General features: G+C 39.0%; 2 protein-coding genes across 2 annotated transcripts; both read right to left on the minus strand.

Moving 5' to 3' along the window:
* Nucleotides 1-397: 397 nt before the first annotated feature.
* On the minus strand, nucleotides 398-4,055 carry LOC110371665 (cytochrome c oxidase subunit 7A-related protein, mitochondrial). The gene is made up of 3 exons (XM_021328014.3): nucleotides 3,881-4,055; nucleotides 3,623-3,796; nucleotides 398-631 (listed from the first exon to the last, which is right to left on the minus strand). Exons 1-3 carry the CDS (start codon nucleotides 3,953-3,955, stop codon nucleotides 494-496), a joined length of 387 nt encoding a protein of 128 aa, XP_021183689.1. The 5' UTR covers nucleotides 3,956-4,055; the 3' UTR covers nucleotides 398-493.
* A 10,779-nt stretch (nucleotides 4,056-14,834) lies between these two features.
* LOC110371623 (polyubiquitin) lies at nucleotides 14,835-22,262 on the minus strand. The gene is given in 5 exon segments (XM_064037454.1): nucleotides 14,835-14,956; nucleotides 18,082-18,230; nucleotides 18,949-19,187; nucleotides 21,676-21,924; nucleotides 22,165-22,262. Coding segments are annotated over 5 exon segments (756 nt in total). The 3' UTR covers nucleotides 14,835-14,935.
* Between the last annotated feature and the right edge of the window lie 307 nt (nucleotides 22,263-22,569).

Genomic DNA, 22,569 nt, shown 5'->3' on the forward strand with positions numbered 1-22,569 from the left:
TGCTCATCACACAAATGTCGACCGAACCGGGAATCGAACCCGGGACCTCAGGTTCGGCGGTCCGGCATGATGACCATTGCGCCATCGAGGTCGTCAAATTATATGTCCCACTGCTAGGCAAAAGGCGTCCTTATCTCGCCTTTGTGAATACGATTTTGTTATTGAGAGGTTTTCTAAGCACAACTTATTCAAGTGGGCTACTTAAAATTGTCGTTTCGCAAGACTTTCCTTTAATCATGAATTTACTGCTAGTAAATTTCAATGATTTTTAGCTGCATTTAATTTTTAAATACGAGTTTTTAAATAAAGTCATCAAGATTGTTTATTGAAATGGATTATAGGTAGGTACCTGGTGTAAAATCTGGTATGTGTAGATACATAAATGAAATAAGGAATAGACTGTTTTACATGGTATATATTTCTAATCACAGTGCTGAGACACACTTAACACAGGCAGCTAATACATAATTTAGAAATTGATTTATTCATGTATTTACTTCTTGGGTACAGCATGGGTGTAGATGGTGTGGCCAACACCAACAAGGCCCACAATGCAGAGAGCCATGGTCAATCGGTACAGGATACCATCGAGAGGGCCTCCCTTCAGGAACACGGGCACATCATCTTCTTTCTGAAACACAGAAAACAAGGCATATGATAATTTAAAACGTAGATTACAGATAGTCAACACAAAGCCCTGACAAATTCAGGGGTGTTCTTTTGTTTTTATTGTACAAACAAAATAAAGAAATATTTTTTAACCAGTGTGCAAAGGAGATCATTCAAGTCTCGAACATTTTGTACCCAAAAATGAAAGTGCCGGCCAGAAGAAAAAAATAGTAGATTCTTGTAGAGGATAATGCCCTAAAGATTTTTTACTATTACAAGAATTGTCTACAATTAACCCCTGGGCTGCTATTTGACTTTGAAAACCCCAAAAAATCCCACAATGTTTGGAGCATTACATTACGGCCCCAAACTGGAAAGGCGAGCCGATGCCTTCAAACGACTCCTGCCCGACCTGGGAAGTCATCAAATGGGGGCCTCTCGCTGTGGGAAAGTCAGACTCTTACTGACTAAAACCCATCATGGGGAAACCAGGGCCACGGTAATTTTTTCGAACAATCCCGCAGCCGCGATAGGCCTTGTCCCCGCAAAAATATCGTACGATTCTTGTCGAGGATGCCCTGAAGATTTTTTACTATTGTAAGGAACGTCTTCGGTTAACCCTCAGAATGCTATTTGAGTTTATCGTGAATAAAAATGTATACTTGAATGTTACAGCAAATAACGTCCAAAGTGTTTTTTTAACTCATTGAACATCTACCATATACCCCCCCCTCCCCTCCTGCTACACCGAGGAGACTTACTGATTTAAACCCATCATGTTCCTTCTGATATTGTACCAGGGCCGCGGTAACTCTTTCGCACAATCTCGCAGCCCCGGCAGGTTCTGACCCTGGTGGGCCCCACTGGGGTTTGCTGACTGTCTGAGGAGGGCTTGGGTCAACGCTCGCCGCCGACACGGGCCTGTAGTCTCCAAGGCGGCGAAGGGACGATGAGCCTCTCTAAACTCACCGCTCACAGACCGACGTCTACGGTGGCGGGAGTCTTCTCGACACCCGACGCGCGTGGTGTCTTCCACGTCCACCTCAGCGGCTGGGATGAGAGGCGTGAACTCTCAGTTATTCCACCGCCTCCTTCTCTGGCATGCTTCACAGAAGGAGACGAAGGCATCCCATTCCCCCTCGCCCCTATAGAATTTCGAGTCGCTCTTCGTCCCTCCGTTTTTCTCTTGGAAACAAGAGAGTGTCAGCAAACCCCAGCTGACCAAAACCTGCCGGGGCTGCGGGATTATTCGAAAGAGTTACTAGACGTTCGATTAGTTAAAAAGATACTGGACGTTATTTGCCGTAACATTCAAGTATAGATTTTTATTCACGATAAACTCAAATAGCAGTCTGAGGGTTAACCGAAGACGTTCCTTACAATATAAAAAATCTTCAGGGCATCCTCGACAAGAATAGTACGATATTTTTGCGGGGACAAGGCCTATCGGGGCTGTGGGATTCTTCGAAAGGATTATCGCGGCCCTGGTTTCCCCATGATGGGTTTTAGTCAGTAAGAGTCTGACTTTCTCATGGCGAGAGGGGGGTCATTTGATGACTTCCCAGGTCGGGCAGGAGTCGTTTGAAGGCAGCGGCTGCCTTTTCCAGTTTGAGCCCATTACGGGCTCTAAACAATGCTCTAAACATTGGGATTGGGATTTTTGGTATTTTCAAAGTCAAATAGCAGCCTGGGGGTTAATTGTAGGCAATTCTTGTAATAGTAAAAATTCTTCAGGGCATTATTCTCTACGAGAATCTACAATTTTTTTTTTCTGGCCGGCACTTTCAGTTTTGGGTACGAAATGAATGTTCTCCTTTGACAACTTATTGTTAAACCAAGTCTCATCGATACATATCTATACATATACATACTTTGATGTTTAAGTACAAAAAAAAATTGGAAAAGAAAGATGATTATTTTATGATCATACGGCGGTGGGTCGGTGAAGTGACAGGTAACGACAATTACGTCATACTACGTAATTCTTTAAGGTACGTTTTGGAAGCGAGTTGGCTACTATCGCATGTGCACCAACACCAACTAAATGGGCCTCGTTTGAAAGATTTTAACGCAGATAAGAAAGTTATACTTTTTTTACCCATAATGCAAATAATATGTTCTCTTACTGAACCACACTTTTTATTTGTGCACTGCTTAAAAAGTTATCCTGTATATCAACATTGATATCTAAATGGGCAGTTCACTAAGGTGTCATGTGGTAGATCCCAGATCCCAGTCTGTCCTATCTCAGGCTATAAGATATACACCATAATATGTGTACAAAAATCGAAATCAGTTTAGGAGTTGTGCAATTATAATTATTAGTGGATTACACTATCCTGCTATTCACCTACCTTTCTATAACCATAAAAACTTAGAATTTATTAAATTTTACCACAAATACTTATAAATGGAGAAAAAAATAATCATCTTTTCATAGTCATAGAACAATGACGGTTTTCATAATCTTCACTTTGAATTTTGCTATGTCGTATTTAGCATGGCGTATATATATGCCCCATATTTGTTTAAAATAAATCAGATATTGACAAATTTTATACCTAAGCTTAGCGGATCAGCTGTTTCTAAAATAACCTCCATTAGAAAATTTTGATGCGGAAGCTGTAAAGTTACAGAACCGTCTTTGTTCTACTTCTTTGACAATCTGTAGTCTTCTCCGAAACTATGGTAGCTTCCTGTCTAGAGGGAAGCAGCTGAGTATTGGGCTTTATATGCAAATTGTTTGGCGGTTTATTAGACTTTTTATTTTCTTCACATAACAGGAAAAAGGATAGGCAGGCAACACAAAGTGACCAATTTAAGCAATCTTCGTAACATTATTAATTGGTCCACAGTGATTAAACTACACATTATACTTCACAATCAACGTGGTCTTCCAGGCAGGGTTGGTCAAAGCCACTTATCGTAATAAGAAAACAAATGATATTAATTACTATGAGTCAGTATTTTCATCAACTCTGATGTTAATAAAATTTATATTTTTTGTTTTTACCTGGAACTGCTTCTGTAGTTGACGAATCTTATCCGATACGGGGGCGTAGGGAGTGTTGGTGCCGGGGATCAGCCTAGTCTTGCCAGGTGCTGGGCAAGCGTCTGCTACAGTCGACATGTGAGTAGTGTTGTACTGGATGGTTGGCGGTTCCACTCGTTGTAAAGCAATTGGTGCCTATGTACCAGAAATATTACCGTCATAAGCATGGGAACACCTTGAGATAAAAGTAACCATTAGCTGTTCTTAGTAAAAACTTACCACGGGGAAAAGCGGACTTTGCAAGTGGGTTGAGGCAACCAGCCTTCCAGTAGCACGGCTAAGTTGATGATACATTTTAAGATTTTATGGAAAGAAAATCTACTTTAAACTCGCACAGTGCCTGAAAATCGAGCGATTACGAAACAAGTACTTATCAGAAGGTGCGTTTTGAAATGTAATGCAGCACAATTTTTTTTTCCAATATCAAAAATTAAATTATAATAATACGTTTAAAATATAAGGTTTTTTTGGGTAACAGGTAAAAATTGAATGTATTAATTTCCTATGTAATAGTTAAATTTAATATTCAGAAAATGGGACACGTTCTTCCCTTCATGACTTCTGAACGCACCAACAATGGCACCAAAAGTTTCGTTTTGAAATATGTAATCGCGTATGTCAGAAGCACAATCAATTTATTATAAATAGATATAGAATAGGTTGTAGGGCGGTTTTCTTTTTGAGAATGGGTTATTACACGGTATAATAAGTTGAGAAAATGGTCCTAATGTGTGGGCCAGATTACTATGTCAAAAAGTAACGTAGGTAAATCGACCCATTATTATAGTATTTTTTTGACGTATTTGCAAAATAAATACCATTTATCAATGTAATACAAACCACCCGTAAACCGCCGTAACCGAAAGATTTTTCTGTACCTACAAAAACGACCCGCACTCACATGGGTTTCGGTAGTGTGGCATAGGGCATGCAATTTCGGTAAAACGAAAATTACCGGTAAAAAATCGGTAATAAAAATATTTTTACCGGTAAACCGGTAAAACGGTAATTTTTGTAATTTTTTTAAAATGTGATATTGTAACAATAAGATTGGGTAGTCTTAAAGCAAAAACTAAATAAATATGCAAAGTATAAAGGTGGTAAACGTTTTTGGTGAAGTGGACCGTAACAAAAAACATGTCAGTACCATCCGTACGCGATGTCGCCGACAAAATGCAAGAGAAACGGCTGCGATGGTACGGACATGTAAAAAGGAGTGACACCTGAGGACATCGGTAGTGTGAATCTGATACTCAATCTCAATATACCCTGTCAAAGGCGCAAAGGCAGGCCGAAACCGTGGTGGTTGAGTGTCGTATGAATGACATGAAAATCTGCGAACTCGAAGAGGAAGATGTCTATTCAGGAGGATAGAGCGAAGTGGAAGAAGGAAGATACGGCAAGCCGACCCCGTCATAAGATGGGATAAACGTTAAGAATTACCGAAAAAAAAAATTAAATTGAGGTGAAAGCCCTTTTTTATGTTAAATCATCAAATGACGTTTTATGGACCAGGGTCGCGGTAACTCTTTCGAACAATCCCGCAGCCCCGGCAGGCCTTGGCCCTGCTGGGCCCCACTGGGTTTGCTGACATCTCCCTGAGGAGCCCGTGGAACAACGCGCGCCGCTGACACGGGTCTGTTGTCTATGCAGACGGTGGAACGATGAGCCACCCGAACTCAAAGCCCACAGACCGACGCCTATGGTGGCCGGGAGTCGTCTCTCGACCCTTGGCGCCCGTGGTGTCTTCCTGGTCCACTACAGCGGCTGGGATGAGAGGTGCTACTCGCAGTCGCTCCGCCGTCTCCTTCTCGAGCATGACTGCTTCCAGAAGGAGACGACGGCTTCTCATTCCCTCAAGCTCCGGACCATGGCTTGAACCAGGGAAGGACGCGAAAGGTCGCCGCTGCCTATTGCCTCGACGACAACACGGCGGTACCCTTCCCAAGCAGTGCACACCTGGACTGTGTGCTCCACCGTGTCCTCAGAGCTGTCCGCAAGTTGGTGAAGTAAAAGCTCTTGCTCAGTAAGGTCATAGAGTAGGTAAAATAAGCATTAGCTACTTTGTACCTAGTATGAGCTGACAGCTATGAGGAAAAACAGAATAACCGAATGAATACAATTTGTTTACATTTTATAAATTAAGATGAGAAAGAAGATTTGTATCTAACCTAGAGATAGTTAAGGACACACAAGTTTACTTTCCGAAAAAACACCAACTTGAACACTCTTACAATACGTAATGTAGGTATGCAACATTACATTATATTCAGGCTACATAACAAAGTTTTGACGTTAAATGAACAATTCCTATATTTTATCAGAAAAACGTAAAAACCGGTAAATTACCGGTTTCATATTATTTTTACCGGTAATTTAAAACTCGCAAAAAACGAAACCGGTTAACCGGTATTGCATGCCCTTGGCATGGCTGGAGGCCACAAATTTTAGGCATCTACAGTGAAGTCCGGCTAGCAGTACACCGCGTCCTAGGCGGAACTGAGCGATGCCTACAAACAAAAAAGTGGTACGGCAGTCCGGATCCACCGGCGCCTTAAGAATAGGAAATGACACCCCGAAACCTTGTTATTGCCGGCACCCTCGTCGTCGAGCAGCATCCCCGCCAGCACCCATCATCATCTTCCTGGGGCCCGATTCTCCTCAAGTTAATAATGTCAAAATCGAATAGAAATCGAATCGCAATATGATCGCAATTGTAGTTTTAACCATATCGGGCATTCTGCTACTAATATAAGACCAAACGTATTCCAACGACATTCGATTGGTTTGCGATTGGTCTGCTATTTTGGTGATTTTGGTCTATAGGTACGGTAGTTTGCTCTGCAATCATATTGCTATAGTTAATCATTTGCAGACAAAATGATTCATTATTGAATGACAGAAAAGGAGAAAAACGTTTATTTCAAAGAAAAAATAGCGGAATGCCACATACGTTTCAATCGTAATCGAGTCGGGATTGGATCGCAGTCGAACGTGAATCGTATGTTGCTTAAGTAAAATTAGAAGAATCGGGCCCCTGTACCGTTCCCACGAAATTTGGGCTCGGCGCAACTTGTCTATTTCTTCCATTCCTCTGTCAGACGTCATACTTACATCCACTCCCTTCTGCTTCATGTCCTCTTTCAGGCAATCAATCCATCTTTTCCTCGGTCTACCTCTTCCTCACCATCCTTCAATCGCATATAGTTATCGGCACGAATCTTGAGCTCTGACCTACATCTGCTCAGAAGTGATTTATTAGCAAAGAACCAATCTCGAGTGACGGCTATGACGCGATGCACTGCGGGCCAATCACCGCTTTAGCCCGCCCCCGCGCCTCACTTCATACCACAAAAGGGACCCAATAAATTACTTCTGCGCAGGTGAAGGTTAGAGCTCAAGATTCGTGCCGATAACTATAAGTGTGTAAGTGTGTGTGTACCTATGTTTGTTGCTTTTGGCATGCAAAGTGCGAAATTGACTTACTGACTGACCAACAGAGACTCAAGACGGAGGTTTATTAGAAGAATTTGACATGCATAACAAATACAGTAGTTTGCAGTAATAGTTTTGAAGGTTTCTAATGCTATTCCGTAAATAAATACGCATTTGGTTGTAAATAATTATTATTTATACTTAGGTACCTACATATATTGTACGGAAATCACACAAAATCAAAAAATACATCACTTAAGCTAGAGAAATTTAAATATAACTTTTATATTACGAGCATCTGAAATGTCAATACATGTTATAGGACCTAAAGGCAACCACACAATTTCATCACATTTACGGTGTTACATCAGGCCTCTGTCACTCGACGTACTTGCGCGCGATAAATGCCTACCGCTCGCTGGGTTACCGGTAGCCCCACGCGGCACAGGGCTTTCGACAGAAGCTCGCGACGCGCGCGTTTTATGTTTATTATTTTTATTTTTGAACATGACGACCTCTGGCCAGTTATGTGCTGTGCTTGGTTGCAGATCAAGTAAAAGAAAAAAATATAAAGCTTTCGTTTTTCCCTTCACCTAGAGATGTGTCTACATCTCTCAGTTATTGTTTATTTTTTATTTGGTTTTTAAAATTATCTAATAAACTAAAGAACTATTTTGATTTGTGTAGGTGTATATGTGACTATTGTAGGAAAATATAAAGGTTTCCTATTATATATGTATAGGCATTTAGAAATATTTTACATACAATACATAGAATACATAGGTATGAAATAAATACATATTCATACATAGGTTTCTATTTTTAAGTAAAAATACTTATCTTCTTTGTCATTTTAAAAATAAGCGACTTATACTTTAGATACTTATACCGTATACTTAGTTATACACGCAATGATTACCGAGTTTTGTAGCTAAAAACATTTCGAGTATAAGTAGGTATAGTTCTCGTCCAACTAAATGGTGGCTTGGAACATTCCATATGTATATCGCTGCGCAGAAACCAATTTTGGGTAAGTAGGTATGTATGAGCGGTCAGCGGTGTTGTGCCAGGGGTAATAGGTAAGTATAGAATACTTGCGTGTTCTGTGCTCGAAAAGTAGTTACGCACCTCCATTGATTCGGGAAGTCAGTTACAAATAAGCGTAACTTTGTTTCCCTATTTAATTGTAAGAGGCAACCCTACGCTCGCTATCGGCACGGTCGCGGTCACTGAACTGTGCGCTATCGCATTGAAATAACAATCGAGCGCTGGAGTTTTTAAGGTTCATTTTCTAACGCAGCTATGAATTTGTAGGTAGTTTGGGAACTTGTAGGTGCTTATAACAGTAGGTATGGACTTTTTTGTATGGAGTGATTTATCTGTTACGTAGTAACTATTATATAATCTGTGGTTACATGCTTCTGGTGTGCAAACTGAGTAGGTAACGGATTTTGATAAAATTTTGCAATAGATAATATTGCTTCATCCGAATAACACCCATACCGCTTTTATGCAGGTGAGGGAAGCACTGCATAAGGAAGCCGCTGGTGGAAGTCAGTATAAGTTTACTTGTACAAAGATGGTGTCAACATACCATGGTGTCACCACTCATTTAAGCAAATATTACAAATATTACTCATCTTAAGGAAAGATACAAGATACAATTTTAGTATCGACTTTAAGTCCTACCTACCTATGTAATGGTTTTATTGCCAACAACTGTAACTTATATTTTTACTAATTTGTTTGAAGACTCACAAATTAAACTGTGAATTATGTACAACTAAAAAGAAACCGTGATTAGAGCGAGTGCCATTTGTGTTCGTTGATTCGGTGCGTCAATAAAAATAATAAACCATCAGAAAAATAGCACACAAATTGTAAATTAGCCGCGAGCGTAGCGAGCGAGAATTTTTTCACTTAGTTGGAGGATGTTAAAAGTGAAAAATAATCAAAATGATCGATTGAACAAAGCGAAGGCGACTTTTTTAGAAACTTTGCTTGTCTGTCAGTATCATGATACAATGGAACCTCCTTATCAAACGGGTGTAATTTCATCGAAATTTCCTGGTGGTGGGGCGTCCGGCGGCGCCCCTGAGACCGAGGCGCCTGGGTTATTCACTCACCCTGCACCATGGTTAAGATGGCCCTAGGTAACTATTATGGTCATCTATGATGTGGGATTTAAAATGAGGCAGCCGCTTGATTTTGCCGCCCGGGGCATGGGCCCCGGCTTGCCCCCCCCTAGATCCGGGGCTGAGGATAGGATAGGATACCGTTCAAATATTACGTAAGCAGATTTATTACAATTATTACCCCCGCACCCCCTTGTCAGCAAAAGTAAGTAAAGCTTTTACATCCCCCCATGCTTACGTAAACATTTTTCAATTAAAAATGTGATTTTTTTATATTATAATTATAATGATATAGTATCCGAATAAAACAATATACTGACAGAAGAAATTTAGACAAGTGAACAGCGCGCGGTAATTCCCCGAATCGATTCTAAAGCGAGTGCCTAAACGTATGCGTGATAAAAAGTAAATAACTATCGATGACGTAATCATCATCTGGACTCCCCTACCCCCATGTCATCCAAAATAAGCAAAACATGATCCCCCACCCCCTCTATAGTGCACAGTAATACCTGAACGGCCTCATGTCCAAAAACCGAAATACGAATAAAATAATATAAGTACGGTACACGGGATTTTGGGTAATTACTAATTACTTACGCCCATTGCGAGTTATTGCTACCAGGTTATAAAGATGTACTATTATAATACATACCTATAGTTATATTATGTTAATGTGTATACTTAATAAAATGTCAATGCTGATTTAAACAATGTTGAATTAAGGCACCTGTAGACACTGACTGCAGGGGCCCGATTCTCCTAATTTTACTTAAGCGACCTTCGATTGACGTTCGACTCGATTCGACTGAGACCCAATCCCGACTCGATTACGATTGAAGCGTATGTGGCATTCCGCTATTTTTTCTTTGAAATAAACGTTTTTATCCTTTTCTGTCATTCAATAATGAATCATTTTATCTGCAAATGATTTACGATTGCAAAATGATTGTACAGCAAACTACCGTGTAGACCAAAATCATCAAAATAGCAGACCAATTGCACACCAATCAAATGTCAATCGAATACGATTGGTCTTTTATTAGTAGCAGAATGCCCGATATGGTTAAAACTGCTATTACGATCATATTGCGATTCGTTTTCTATTCGATTTTGACATTATTAACTTAGGAGAATCGGGGCCCAGTTTACATGTCGTGATCTCGCCAGTCTTCAATACTTAATCAAATAAAAAACTAAACATTTTCACATCACAGCACATCTACGAGTACCTATTTAGGTAAGCACTTCAAAAGTTACCAATTACCTAAGTTAGGCAATTCAATTCAAATTTAAAACATTAACAAATGTACTTAACTTTATTTTAAATAAAGTTAATTAAACAGGTATAGTAAGTTCAACTAAGTCGTGCGCGCGGCCTTATGTGTGGGTAATCCTTGTACATATACAGTGACTTTGTGTGCGTGACAAGAGGTACAGTCGGGTACAATACAGTTATGTAGGGGTTGTATACGGGTGTTTAAAGCAAAACAGTTATTACGTAATTTAATGTTTATTTATTTATAACTAGCTGTTGCCCGCAACTTCGTCTGCGTGGGCAATATAGAATAGTAAAAATACTACTTATCCCGTAGGTGCATTCTTTCACGTGACAGTATAATTAGGATTAGCACTTAGCAGTCGCATAGATTCATTGATCAAGGTTGTGTTGTGGATGTGACCATTTATCTAAACAAAAGAAGTCAAGTTTGTGACGTTGTGAATATCTCTGGATCTAGGTAGTCAGCCAATTTGGAAAATTATTACGTATGGTGCGTAAGTAATTTTCACAGGAAACAGCTTTAATCTATGTCTATATGCTTTGAGTCTGACAAAGCTGTCATTTGTACATTTTCTGCAGCTGCTGCGACTAATCAGAAGCCAGAAAGTCTGCTAGTCTTACCATGGATATCGTCTTGTGTAGTTGACTGGATTGAAGATAGGTAGATAGGTAGTCGCTCCAAGCAAAATATTGGTACGCTAACAGATTCGGTGACTGGAAGCCAACACCAACATAGTTGGGGAATAGCTAGATGGATGATAAAATGAGTCATCATCATCAGCAGGCGCATAGGGTAGGATAGTTTCACTAATGGGGAGAAACACTGGTATGACGGGGATTTTCTGTGCACTTACTCACTATGGTAAGGCTGAACCCACATTAGGCGTGCGCGATCCTCGGGCGTGTGAGTAGCGCGGGCGTCGCGAGCGCGCTGCGTGAACGTCGCGTTTTGTTGCCCTGCGGTATGTGTGAAGAGTGCAAGCGACGCGCTCGCGGCGAGCACGCGGCGCTCGAGTTGCGTTCTCACCCCTTCGCCCGCTATCCCCGCCGCGCGCTAAACGCCTTAACAGTTAAACGTCAAGGAGAGCGGTGCGTGCGCGCCGCGAGCGCGCTGCAAATGCCGCAGGGCAGCAAAACGCGACGCTCACGCAACGTGCTCGCGACGCACGCGCGGCGCCCGCGCTACTCACACGCCCGAGGATCGCGCACGCCTAATGTGGTGGCCTAAGCCGGGACTCCACCGAAATGTTTGCATTAGTTCACGAATAGGCAAAATGTACGTATCTGTGAGAGTCCACTTCATGTGCTCGTACTTGAAACCTGCAGTTTTGCCAAGATTTTCAAAATGTACGCTCGCAATTTGTCATTTCTTGGTGGAGAAAGCAAATCAGAAGAAACATAAGTGTTGTATACTGTGCGTCACTACCGCACACCGGGAAAATTTCGCTCTTGCGGAGGACGTTTATTTGCCATATTTTGTGTCACACGTAAACAGGACGACAGTAAGTATCCACCGAAACACTTTCAAAGATCTGATGAACGAACAAATCAGACCTGACTTGGTCACCTGGGGCCAATCAGAGCTCTATGAAGCGATAATACGCTTTGGCTCCTACTGTTATTGTGGTTTCTGAAAATTTATTCACCTCATTCAACGATGAATGTAATTCTTATGGTACTATTAAGAACACTTGCTTAGCGCAGAAGCTGACGTTGGCAGGTCAACTCTTTTGACTTCTCGAATAGGATACCATTGGTTTTTGTGCAATGCACACCTGCAATGCATTCTGGATTAGGATAGGATATAGGTGGATAGGATTTGCAACAGAGAACAATTCTGTCTTTGTGATTGAATGACATCAAACGTAGTTTTATATAAAAGGTGTTTTTCTAGACTTGGCTCGGGTCTTACTGAGACTGTTCGTAATCGTGAATAGTGTATTTGCGATCAGAAGTTGAAAGTAAGCATGTCTCTGGTATGCGGCACGTAATTTGTACGTTTTCAGACGCATAAAGCATTTTACGTGTGTATGGTATTAAATAGAGAAAGCTCCCATTTCTTATCTGCACTTTGTATCTGGGCTTGTTTTTAAAGCTACAGAATCCTACATTACCTACCTCACGCTTAGCAGCGCTTGCGAGAGATAGATCCTCATTTCTTCTAGGGTTAAGTTTACATATTTTGCATCAGAAAAAATAATTAAGGTTTACTTAATACTACTCACTCAAAGTAATTTGTTTTAAGGTCACCACATTAGTGGAAGATAAGCTTAAGGCGATTATCACACTGCCCCGCATGATGCAGCGTAGTGCGTGGATGCGTTTTTTTCCGTTGTATGGAAATATCTCCGTTTGTATGGAAAACACGCATAGTCCAACACACTGAAAATGCATCCACGCGCGTTCATGCGGATCACGCACATACATGCGGAGAAACACGCACCCCCGCGCGTAGGTGCGGGGCGAAACGCAAGGTATGGCACACTGAATCCCGCAGTGCCGCGCGTGATTTTGAATGGGCGTGACGTGTATATTTGAAAATGGAAGCCGCCGTGCGTGAATCCATTAAACGCACCTACGCGCGTGAGTGCGCGAAAAACCCGCACGATGATGCAGATCTGCACTCCCGCAGGAACGCGCGTAGGTGCGTCGACACGCAAGATGCAGCGTGATGCGGGGCAGTGTGAAGATCACCTAACTATGTTTATGAAAAAATCCTGATATGAACTCCATCTGTAAGTTTAAATGATAATTAATTGTTCCACTAAAGTCATCATTTTTGACATAATGTTCAAAAAATAATTTAGATGGCACCGTTTTAAATTTGGCTGAGAACTATTAATTTTCTTTTCATCAAGGTAATAATATAGTTGGATTTTGATGTGGCTCGGCAAACTGACAAACACTATTGAAATGTCTATCGAAAAATTACACTACGTGTTAAAATATGGTGAATTACGGAAAATACACAACTCCATCTGTTGAAATAATAATCCTCTATAAAGAATGTATGGTAATTTATTGTCATTTACCACCTCGCTCCTTTGACAAATTTGATGTAGGTATTTTATTTAGGTACCACAGATGGAGCTACTTTAACCTTGGCTAAACAAAATTTTCATATTTTTTTTCTCTTCCGAAGTTACTTATAAAGGTGTGATTTTCTGTGTAAAGATTAATAATAGGCCGATCAACTAATATAAGTACAACATTCAAATGCTCAGTTTTGACAAACAGATTGCTTGTCGTAATATTTTACATCTTGAATTCACAAAATTAATCATATCTTTTGATAGAGTGAATCGATTTCGATGAAACAAAAAGTAAGTAATACCCCAAGTTACGTAGAATTTTTGTATATAAGCCTTGTCTGCATTGAATTCGTAGATTTTACGTGAATCCCGAACGAACAAACAGACAAACAGACAAAAATTACAAAAATGATGGAAATGGGTTCTGTTAGTTATCCTTTAACATGCTGGCTATTTTTCTTGTCAATTTCTTCAATGTACAAAAATTACTTTTCTACAGATTTATTATATGTATAGATGATTATGAATCGCTATTTGAAAAATCAAATGATGAATTTTCGGATTCGCTACTCTCCAAGGTGAATTATAAATTCTGACTCCATGTCAAAATGTCTATAGTATTCTTCTTTTTTCTTTTGTACATGTCGACAAGTATTACGCCACATCCCATCATCAATTTTACTTAAACGTCCATTTATGAGTTTCATTATTTTGTTATTTTGGTCGACATTATGCGAAGCAATATAATTTTTTGAAATTCCCTACATATTTTGTTTACATTATTATACTAGGTTATACCTCTTTTTACATTCTTAGTCCACACTTTTATTTATTGTCGGCGTACCCCGAGCTAGAAAATATGTAAGGAGTATTTAATTCTTAGATACTGTCAATGTCAATTTGAAAAGACTTATGAGAAAATAATGAAAAACTATATTTAATAATAACAAGCTTTGAATGTTGTTTTTTTTTTTTGAAACTCTTTATCTGACTCCTTAATAATTTCTCCGTGAATAACTAGTATTTTCGTAAACGACTGTACCCATAAGAAAAAGTGATAAGAACACGTCATGCTCGGACGACGTCACTGTCACACGAATGAAAGTTGTATATTTACAAGCCGACGCACACATAGGGCCGCGCGCAAATCTGAGTTGAACTATCTATACAAAAAATTGCTCCTCGCCCTGTCACTAGGAAGGTAAAGTACTTGTAAAGTACCCAAAAGGCTGGCAGCATTGCCAGGTTGGATGGCAATGCTCAACCTTTGTGCGAAATAAAAGCCAGTCTTTGGGTCCCGGGTATTTCTGTAATATACATAAAAAAATACATGCCTAATTTATTTAACATTATTTTACTTGAGTTGCTCACGCTCTAAAATTAATAAATTTCACCACATGTACGGTGCCATCTGGGAACAATGAGATCAACCAAATCACAATAAAATAAAGGCGAAAGTATGTGAGTGAGTCTATGTTTGTTGCTTCTGGTGTGTAAACTTACTAACAGAGTTTGATGAAATTTTGCTATTGTTTCATATGAATAACACCTATGCTGCTTTTATTCAGGCTAGTGAATTAGTTTCTTAAGGAAGCCGGTGTCTGTTTAAGACGAAGATGTTTGATCAACATACCACAGAATAGATGAGTTTATATGCTTTGATAGTTTTTTAAGCTTTTAAGCAAATGCAATATTGCTTTTACATTTTTTGTTGAATTTCTTTTTAAAAAACTACTGTTATCAACCTCCAAATTCCATAGTATGGTTTTATTGCCGACAGCTGTAACTCTTGTATTTTTACTCTTTTTAAATTATTCATGTTTGTATCACCAACCATAATGGCACATTTTGTCTGACACAATTAATCAAGAATTACACAATCATTGATATAATTATCAAACATGTATATTCTTATACTTGCTCACTCAGATGTAACACATTAACTTAATCTAGAATTTACCAAAACCATGCCTTTTTGGGACGTAGGTCAGTGGAGTAGCAACAGGTTGCAGACACTTACAGGGTTTGTTTAAACGTGAAAATCTAGACTCCAAACTGCATACTTTAAGAACTAAGACCTAATAAGTGTATTTTACGTTTATATTTTTATCTTTTAAACCCTACGACTTTTTCTAAATCTGTTTTTTAAACAAATATAAACAAATTCAAAACAACATATTATGTAAAAATCTACAGCTCTCTATGTAAGCGCTTTAAATGAAAACTAGCTAATGACTAAACGTTCGCGTAGCGGAAACTTGAATTTCTCCGAAGTTTATGCATGCACTGATTTCATTCATACTTTATAAATAATTATACACAAAACACAAATACACACAAATTTTTGGACACATCTCTTTTCTTCTAAAGTCTATGGATTAAAAAAGGTTCCGCCAGGACAACGTTCGCCAACGTTCGCCCAGCGGAATCTGTTTTTGGTGAATTTCTGCACAATGGCTGCATACACAAAAATTTTTATTTACCATACACAATTATAGAACGTCTTACACTAATTTATCTGCATAATTAAAATCTTTAAATTCAACAACATTCCGCTGCGCGAACGCACACCCCGCTGCGGGTTAGCAGCCGTGAGGGAGTGTGGAGGAGTCTTCGATAAATCTATCTATATTATTATATCCTGACGATGTTTTTCGGTTTAAAGAGCGAAATATTGAAGAGTACAGAGAAAAATATACCAAACAGTGTGGCGCTAGTATACAACCCTGCCGGACTCCTCTTCTCAAGATAAGCGGGTCCGATGTATTGCCCTTATAAACAACAAAGGCTTTCATGTCTTCATGAAAAACCTTTGATTTAATAGCTTTTTGCGGGACAGCCAACCCTCTGCAGCACAGCGTATAGCCACAGATTACTTAATAGGAGCCCTTCTCTGCTCACAGTATCGAATGCCTTATTGAGGTCAACAAAGTCCAAAAAAACGCAAAACGAAAACTAAATGAATACCAACGCAAGGGATTTTGATGCTAGTTTTTTTTATTAACACGCTTATATTAGCTTCACTTGTAACTATGTAGATATGTAAGCAAATCTTGGAATCTTAATTTGACCCACTTCTTGGTCTTCTTTGAATTTTGATGAAATTTTGCACACGCTCCTGTTGACGAGTTCTGATGACAATACACGACTAGCTATAAAACTTCATTACCTACAAATCCAATATGGCGGACTGGCTGTTTGAAATTCTATCCCCATGATATGGGTATCAAATGAAAGGGTTTTCTGTCAGGAATACGAAAAAATACTCACCTGAATTAAATCCAATTAAACGAACAGGCTATTTGAAATGTACCCCTTGGTATAATTGAAATATATTAAAAAATATCATCACGTCGCCTTAATACAACATGGCGAATTAGCTATTTGAAATGCAGCCTTATGATTTAGGTATAAAATAAAAATGATGGTTCAAAAACACTCTTTTAGCACGCACAAAAAAATACTTACTGTCCAAATTATTTTGTAATTTGTAGTGCGTGCTAAAAGCGTGTTTTTAAACTGCTTTTTTTCACAGATGTATTCAAGATGGTAGTTTATTATAAGAATATGACATGCATAATAAATACAGTACAGAAACAATTATAACTAGAGGTTTCTAAGGCGATTGCGCAAATAAACACGCTTATTTGTTGTAAATTACTACTTATCATATATAGGTATGTACATATAGGAACGTATTACAAGAAAATAATACAAAATGAAAAAAAAAACTTTATTAATTTTATAATATATTAGGATGCTTACAGATATAAATAAAGGTACAGGCCATGACGAGGTGCGGGAAATTCTACTTTTTAAATATTACGAGCATCTAAAGGCTCAATAGGTACATACATGTTATAGGACCTAAAGGGAATCTAGGACACATATTACACTTATCTATTACACAAGATAACTTTATCTTGTGGAAAAATAAAATATTAGTGTTAGCATGTTATTGTTATCACAAACAACTATAACTCATAATATTTTTAATAAACCATAATGGCACATCCTCTCTGCCACAATTAATCAGGAATTTAATAATCTTTGCAATAATCAAACATATTGTATATTCTTATAAACTTGCTCATTCAGATGTAACACATTGGCTTAAGAGGCTGAATGCACCCAAAACACTCTCTGTTGACGCAACGTTCGGAACATACATTTAATGAGTTAAGTACCTACCTAGTCAAAAATAGAAATTAACCAAGTCCTGTATTCCAAGTTCTGATGACATCTAGACTCGTTAATGTTACAAATATCAATGTACGTTGATAAGTAATACAGATATTTTTGTTGTAAGATCATTTTAGAAATAAATTTTCATTTTTTTTTTGTATGGAGAAAACTTTTCGAAAACGTGTTTTCAAATTAACAGGGTTCTCAGAAATATGTTCAAGATGAATATAATTTTTTTTGCCGTCAAAAGCTGTATAGATTTGGCCAAAAAATTGTTTGAGACAAGCCAATTTTGGCATTCAGCCCCTAAATCTAGAATAGGCTTTATGTAGATTAGTACCACCACCATACCTTTTTGGGACGTAGGTCAGTGGAGTAGCCACACTTAGCTTTACGACAATGGGTTGCACCCATGGGAAGACGACCATAACACTTTCGACAAATCATTTTCTTTAATAAATGCTTCTGGGCTAGTTTACCATCAGATCCATAAATCCAACCTGAAATATGATAAATTTAAATGAAAAAAAGGAATGTTGTCAAATCATTTCAAGTACAACAAAAAAAATATCTTGAACTTGATGAAGACTCATGATATTTCATCGTCATCATCTCATAGCCATAGGACGTCCACTGCTGAACATAGGCCGCCCCCTTAGATCTCCACAGATACCTGTTGGAAGCGACCTGCATGCAGCGTCTTCCGGTAACCTTTATAAGGTCGTCTGTCCACCTTGTTGGTGGACGTCCTACGCTGCGCTTGCTAGTCCGTGGTCTCCACTCCAGCACTTTTCGATCCCATCGGCCATCTGCTCTGCGAGCAATATGGCCTGCCCATTACCACTTCAACTTGCTAATCCAGTGGGCTATATCGGTGACTTTAGTTCCTCTACGGATATCCTCATTTCGGATTCGATCACGTAGAGAAACACCGAGCATAGCCCTCTCCATAGCTTGTTGAGCGACTTTGAACTTTGAGATGAGGCCGATACTGAAAGACCACGTTTCGGTGGCGCAAGTCATCACTGGTAACACACATTGGTTGAAGACTTTCGTCTTGAGGCACTGAGGTATGTCGGACGAAAAGACGTTGCGTAGTTTCCTGAACGCTGCCCAGCCGAGTTGGATTCGGCGGTTGACCTCTTTCTCGAAGTTGGACCTGCCTAATTGGACTACTTGTCCTAGAATATAAAAGGCTCTACTGAAGTTAATCCTTACCTCTTCCTCCTGTCTGCCTGAGCACCAAGTGGAATGTGGATTCCTTCTGAATGTTGTAGTTTGAGAGTGTGCGGCCATCTTCCAACTGTTTACCGGCGAAGATAAGACGTTGCTGGTCTGGCGGGATGCTCTCTTTGTCCTGAATCTTTGCCTTCACATTCTCAATAGTCTCTGAAGCCTCCACCTCGAGGGTGATGGTCTTACCCGTCAGGGTTTTTACGAAGATTTGCATGGTATACCTGAAAACAGTACTAATATAAACCTAGATCCCTATTACTGATAATACTATTACAACTAAGTTACCACCTCGTCTTAAATACACTTTATTTAATTAACTTTCAACAAAAGAAAGTCAAATTAAGCACCACTAAAAGATCGAACCGAGTAAACGCTTATATGTGTATTTGATGCGTCTACTACGATAAATAATAAATACGAATCTTATCAGTCATATCAACCCACAGTGAGTCAGACGGTCGCTGTCAAAATAACAGGCAGACAAGCGAGTGTCAGGGAAGTATAGCACGAACTACTATACAAAACGATTATAGAGCTCTTATTGCGTAATACTTATTACGAATTGTGCAAAATTGACTGGAGCTGATGATCATTGCATAATATTTTTATAGCGTCGTGTAGGATGAGCATGGTGCAATATCCTTTTAATCCGCAAATAAATGCGAGTTAGGTGAATTAAATTGCGCAACATTAGCTATTGTGCTTTATTTACAGTTAAGTTTTAATATTTTTTTATTTTATAAGGAAATATGATGATGATGTCCTCCTAGCCGATTATCGGCTACGGCGGCTGTTCTCATGTAAGGAGATTAGCCAACTACGCAGGACATATTATAGTGCACGAGCATTTGCGCAGACACAGGTGCACTCACTATTCCTTAACTCTCATAGCCCGATGGGACGGTAAACCGACACGACCGGAGAGAGATCAGGCGCAGGACCGACATTTACGTGCTCTCCGATGCACGGGTGAATCAATCACCAACTTCCAAACTACGGGCTGCTTTGTGAAAGTTTAAGAAAACCCACAAAGCGATTTCGGCCCGACTCGGGAATCGAACCCGAGACCTCGTGTTCAGCAGCCGCACTTGCCACAGCTAGACCAACGAGGCAGTCAAGGAAATATATATACATAGGCACCTACTTAATTTATCTTCACTAGTCTACCTATACCACCTAGGTACCTAATATAATACTGTAAGGAGGAAATCTTTGTTTGTATGTTTGTAATGAAGAGGTTTCAACAACTTAGGTAGTTGTTGAGCCTCTTAATTAATATACGAATTTTAGAGGTATCGTAAATTAACACATTTTTTCGCTTACATTGCAACCGCTGGCTAAACCATACTATAACTCTGTTGCCGAAGCGAAGCGAGGGCAGGCCAGTAGTTAATAATAAATACAGTACAGACAGAAGCAAATATAACTTTAGAGGTTTCTGATGCGACTCCATAAATAAACAAGCTTTTTTGTTGCAAATAGTTATTATTTATAGATACGTCCATATAGGTACCTATTATAGGGATATAATCCAAAATATAATATAATATACATATTTTATCTCTACATTAAGAATATTATCACACTTTTATGACCTTTAAATTAAGGCTACAACAAAGTGGGTGAAATTCAAAAAGAAATTTTTATATTACAAGCATCTGAAATCTCAATACATGTTATGGGACCTAAAAACAACTACACACTTTCACATTTAAGGTGTCATCTAAGTATTACAAGATTGATCAAATCACAATAAATAAAGCCGTCACTGTGTAGCCTTCAGTGAATTAGTTTCTTAAAGAAGATGCGGAAGCCAGTATAAGTTACATGCTTATGAAAGTAAAAACTAAACTTTTAGAAATATGTTTGATCAACATACCAGAGAAATGCAAATTACAGATACTATTTATTTTGAAGAGTGGGGATCGCTTTGCGCACTGTACACTTAATTAAGGCAATAAACCAATAAATCACTTCTGTGCAGGTGAAGGTCACAGCTCAATATCTTTGCCGTTGATTATAAAATCGTCCCCATAGAGCGAAAGTCACTACCTCCAAAAGAAAAAATCTAAAATGAGTTATAAACTCATTTTTTATTTCTATATAATAATTAGTTAGTTTAGTAAATATTTTGATAGTGACTTTTCGCTCAACGTGGAAGATTTTATCTTTCTTTATATATTGTTATGGTTTTATTGCCAACAACCATAACTCATTGGATTTTGACTAATTTTAAATCATCTATATGTTTGTTTCACTAACCACAATGGCACATCTTGTCTGACACAATTTCACAATCTTTGTTATCTTCAAACATGTATGTTCTTAAGCTTGCTCATTCAGATGTAACTCATTGGCTAGTACAATTTACCAATAATGTACCCGCTTGGGACGTAAGTCTCTGGAGTAGCCACACTTAGCTTTGTGACAATGGGTTGCAGTCATGGGAAGACGGCCATAACACTTTCGACAAATCATTTTTCTTAAGGGCTTCTGGGCTAATTCACGTCCAGGGTTCCTAATAAAACCTAAAATATGATAAACATTATGAATTTAAATGGAAAATTGGAAGCGCTTTACAAGGAGCAACTGCCTATCTGATCTCAACCCAGTTACCCGGGCAACCTAACTCCATGAACTTGATGATGACTTATGATATTTAAACGTAAACAATAGAAGACAGAATATTACAGGCTCTACTGATATTACTTTTAAGTTATACCTCCTCCTGTCTGCCTGACCACCAAGTGGAATGTGGATTCCTTCTGAATGTGGTAGTTTGTGAGTGTGCGGCCATCTTCCAACTGTTTACCGGCGAAGATAAGACGTTGCTGGTCTGGCGGGATGCTATCTTTGTCCTGAATCTTTGCCTTCACATTCTCAATAGTGTCTGAAGTCTCCACCTCGAGGGTGATGGTCTTACCCGTCAGGGTTTTTACGAAGATTTGCATTGTTGAGCTGAAAACAGTACCACTACAAACCTAATTCCTTATATCTGATAACATTATCTACAGAACTATTTACCTCCTCGTCTAAAAGACTTGATTTAATTAACTTTCAATAAAACAAAGCCAAATAATCTTAAACTAAAAGATAGCGCGGCGTGCCCCGAGTAAGCGCTTGTATACTTGTCGAGAAGTGTATGTAATACGTAAATCTGTGAATACGTAAAATAAATAAATACAAATCTTATGTCACCTTATCAACCACAGAGTGTAACAGACAGTCGCTGTCAAACTGACAAGTGATGAAGTGAGTGCCAAGGAACTGCCTTTATAGCAGGAACTAAAAGTCATCTCCCGCTGTCCGTATATCCCTATGTATGCTTACAAGCATACATAGGCATATACGCATGCGAAGATGTAAACATCTTTCCTAAACTAGGTACGCAAAAGATTTTGATGCTAGTTTTTTCATAGAAGGATTCAATGATAACCTTATGCAGGGCATGAGTCCCAAGCGAGGCGGGCTACCAGTAAGTATAGTGGGGCTGTCTAAGAATCCTGATTCTGGAAGGAAGTACATGAGGATTTTCTCCGCAAAAAAGGAACCTGCCCCACTCCCTCCAATCCGATATAATGCTTCTTGCTGTCCAGCCATGTT

The sequence above is a fragment of the Helicoverpa armigera genome, chromosome 13 (genome assembly GCF_030705265.1).
Source record: "Helicoverpa armigera isolate CAAS_96S chromosome 13, ASM3070526v1, whole genome shotgun sequence".
NCBI classification, from domain to species: Eukaryota; Metazoa; Arthropoda; class Insecta; order Lepidoptera; family Noctuidae; genus Helicoverpa; species Helicoverpa armigera.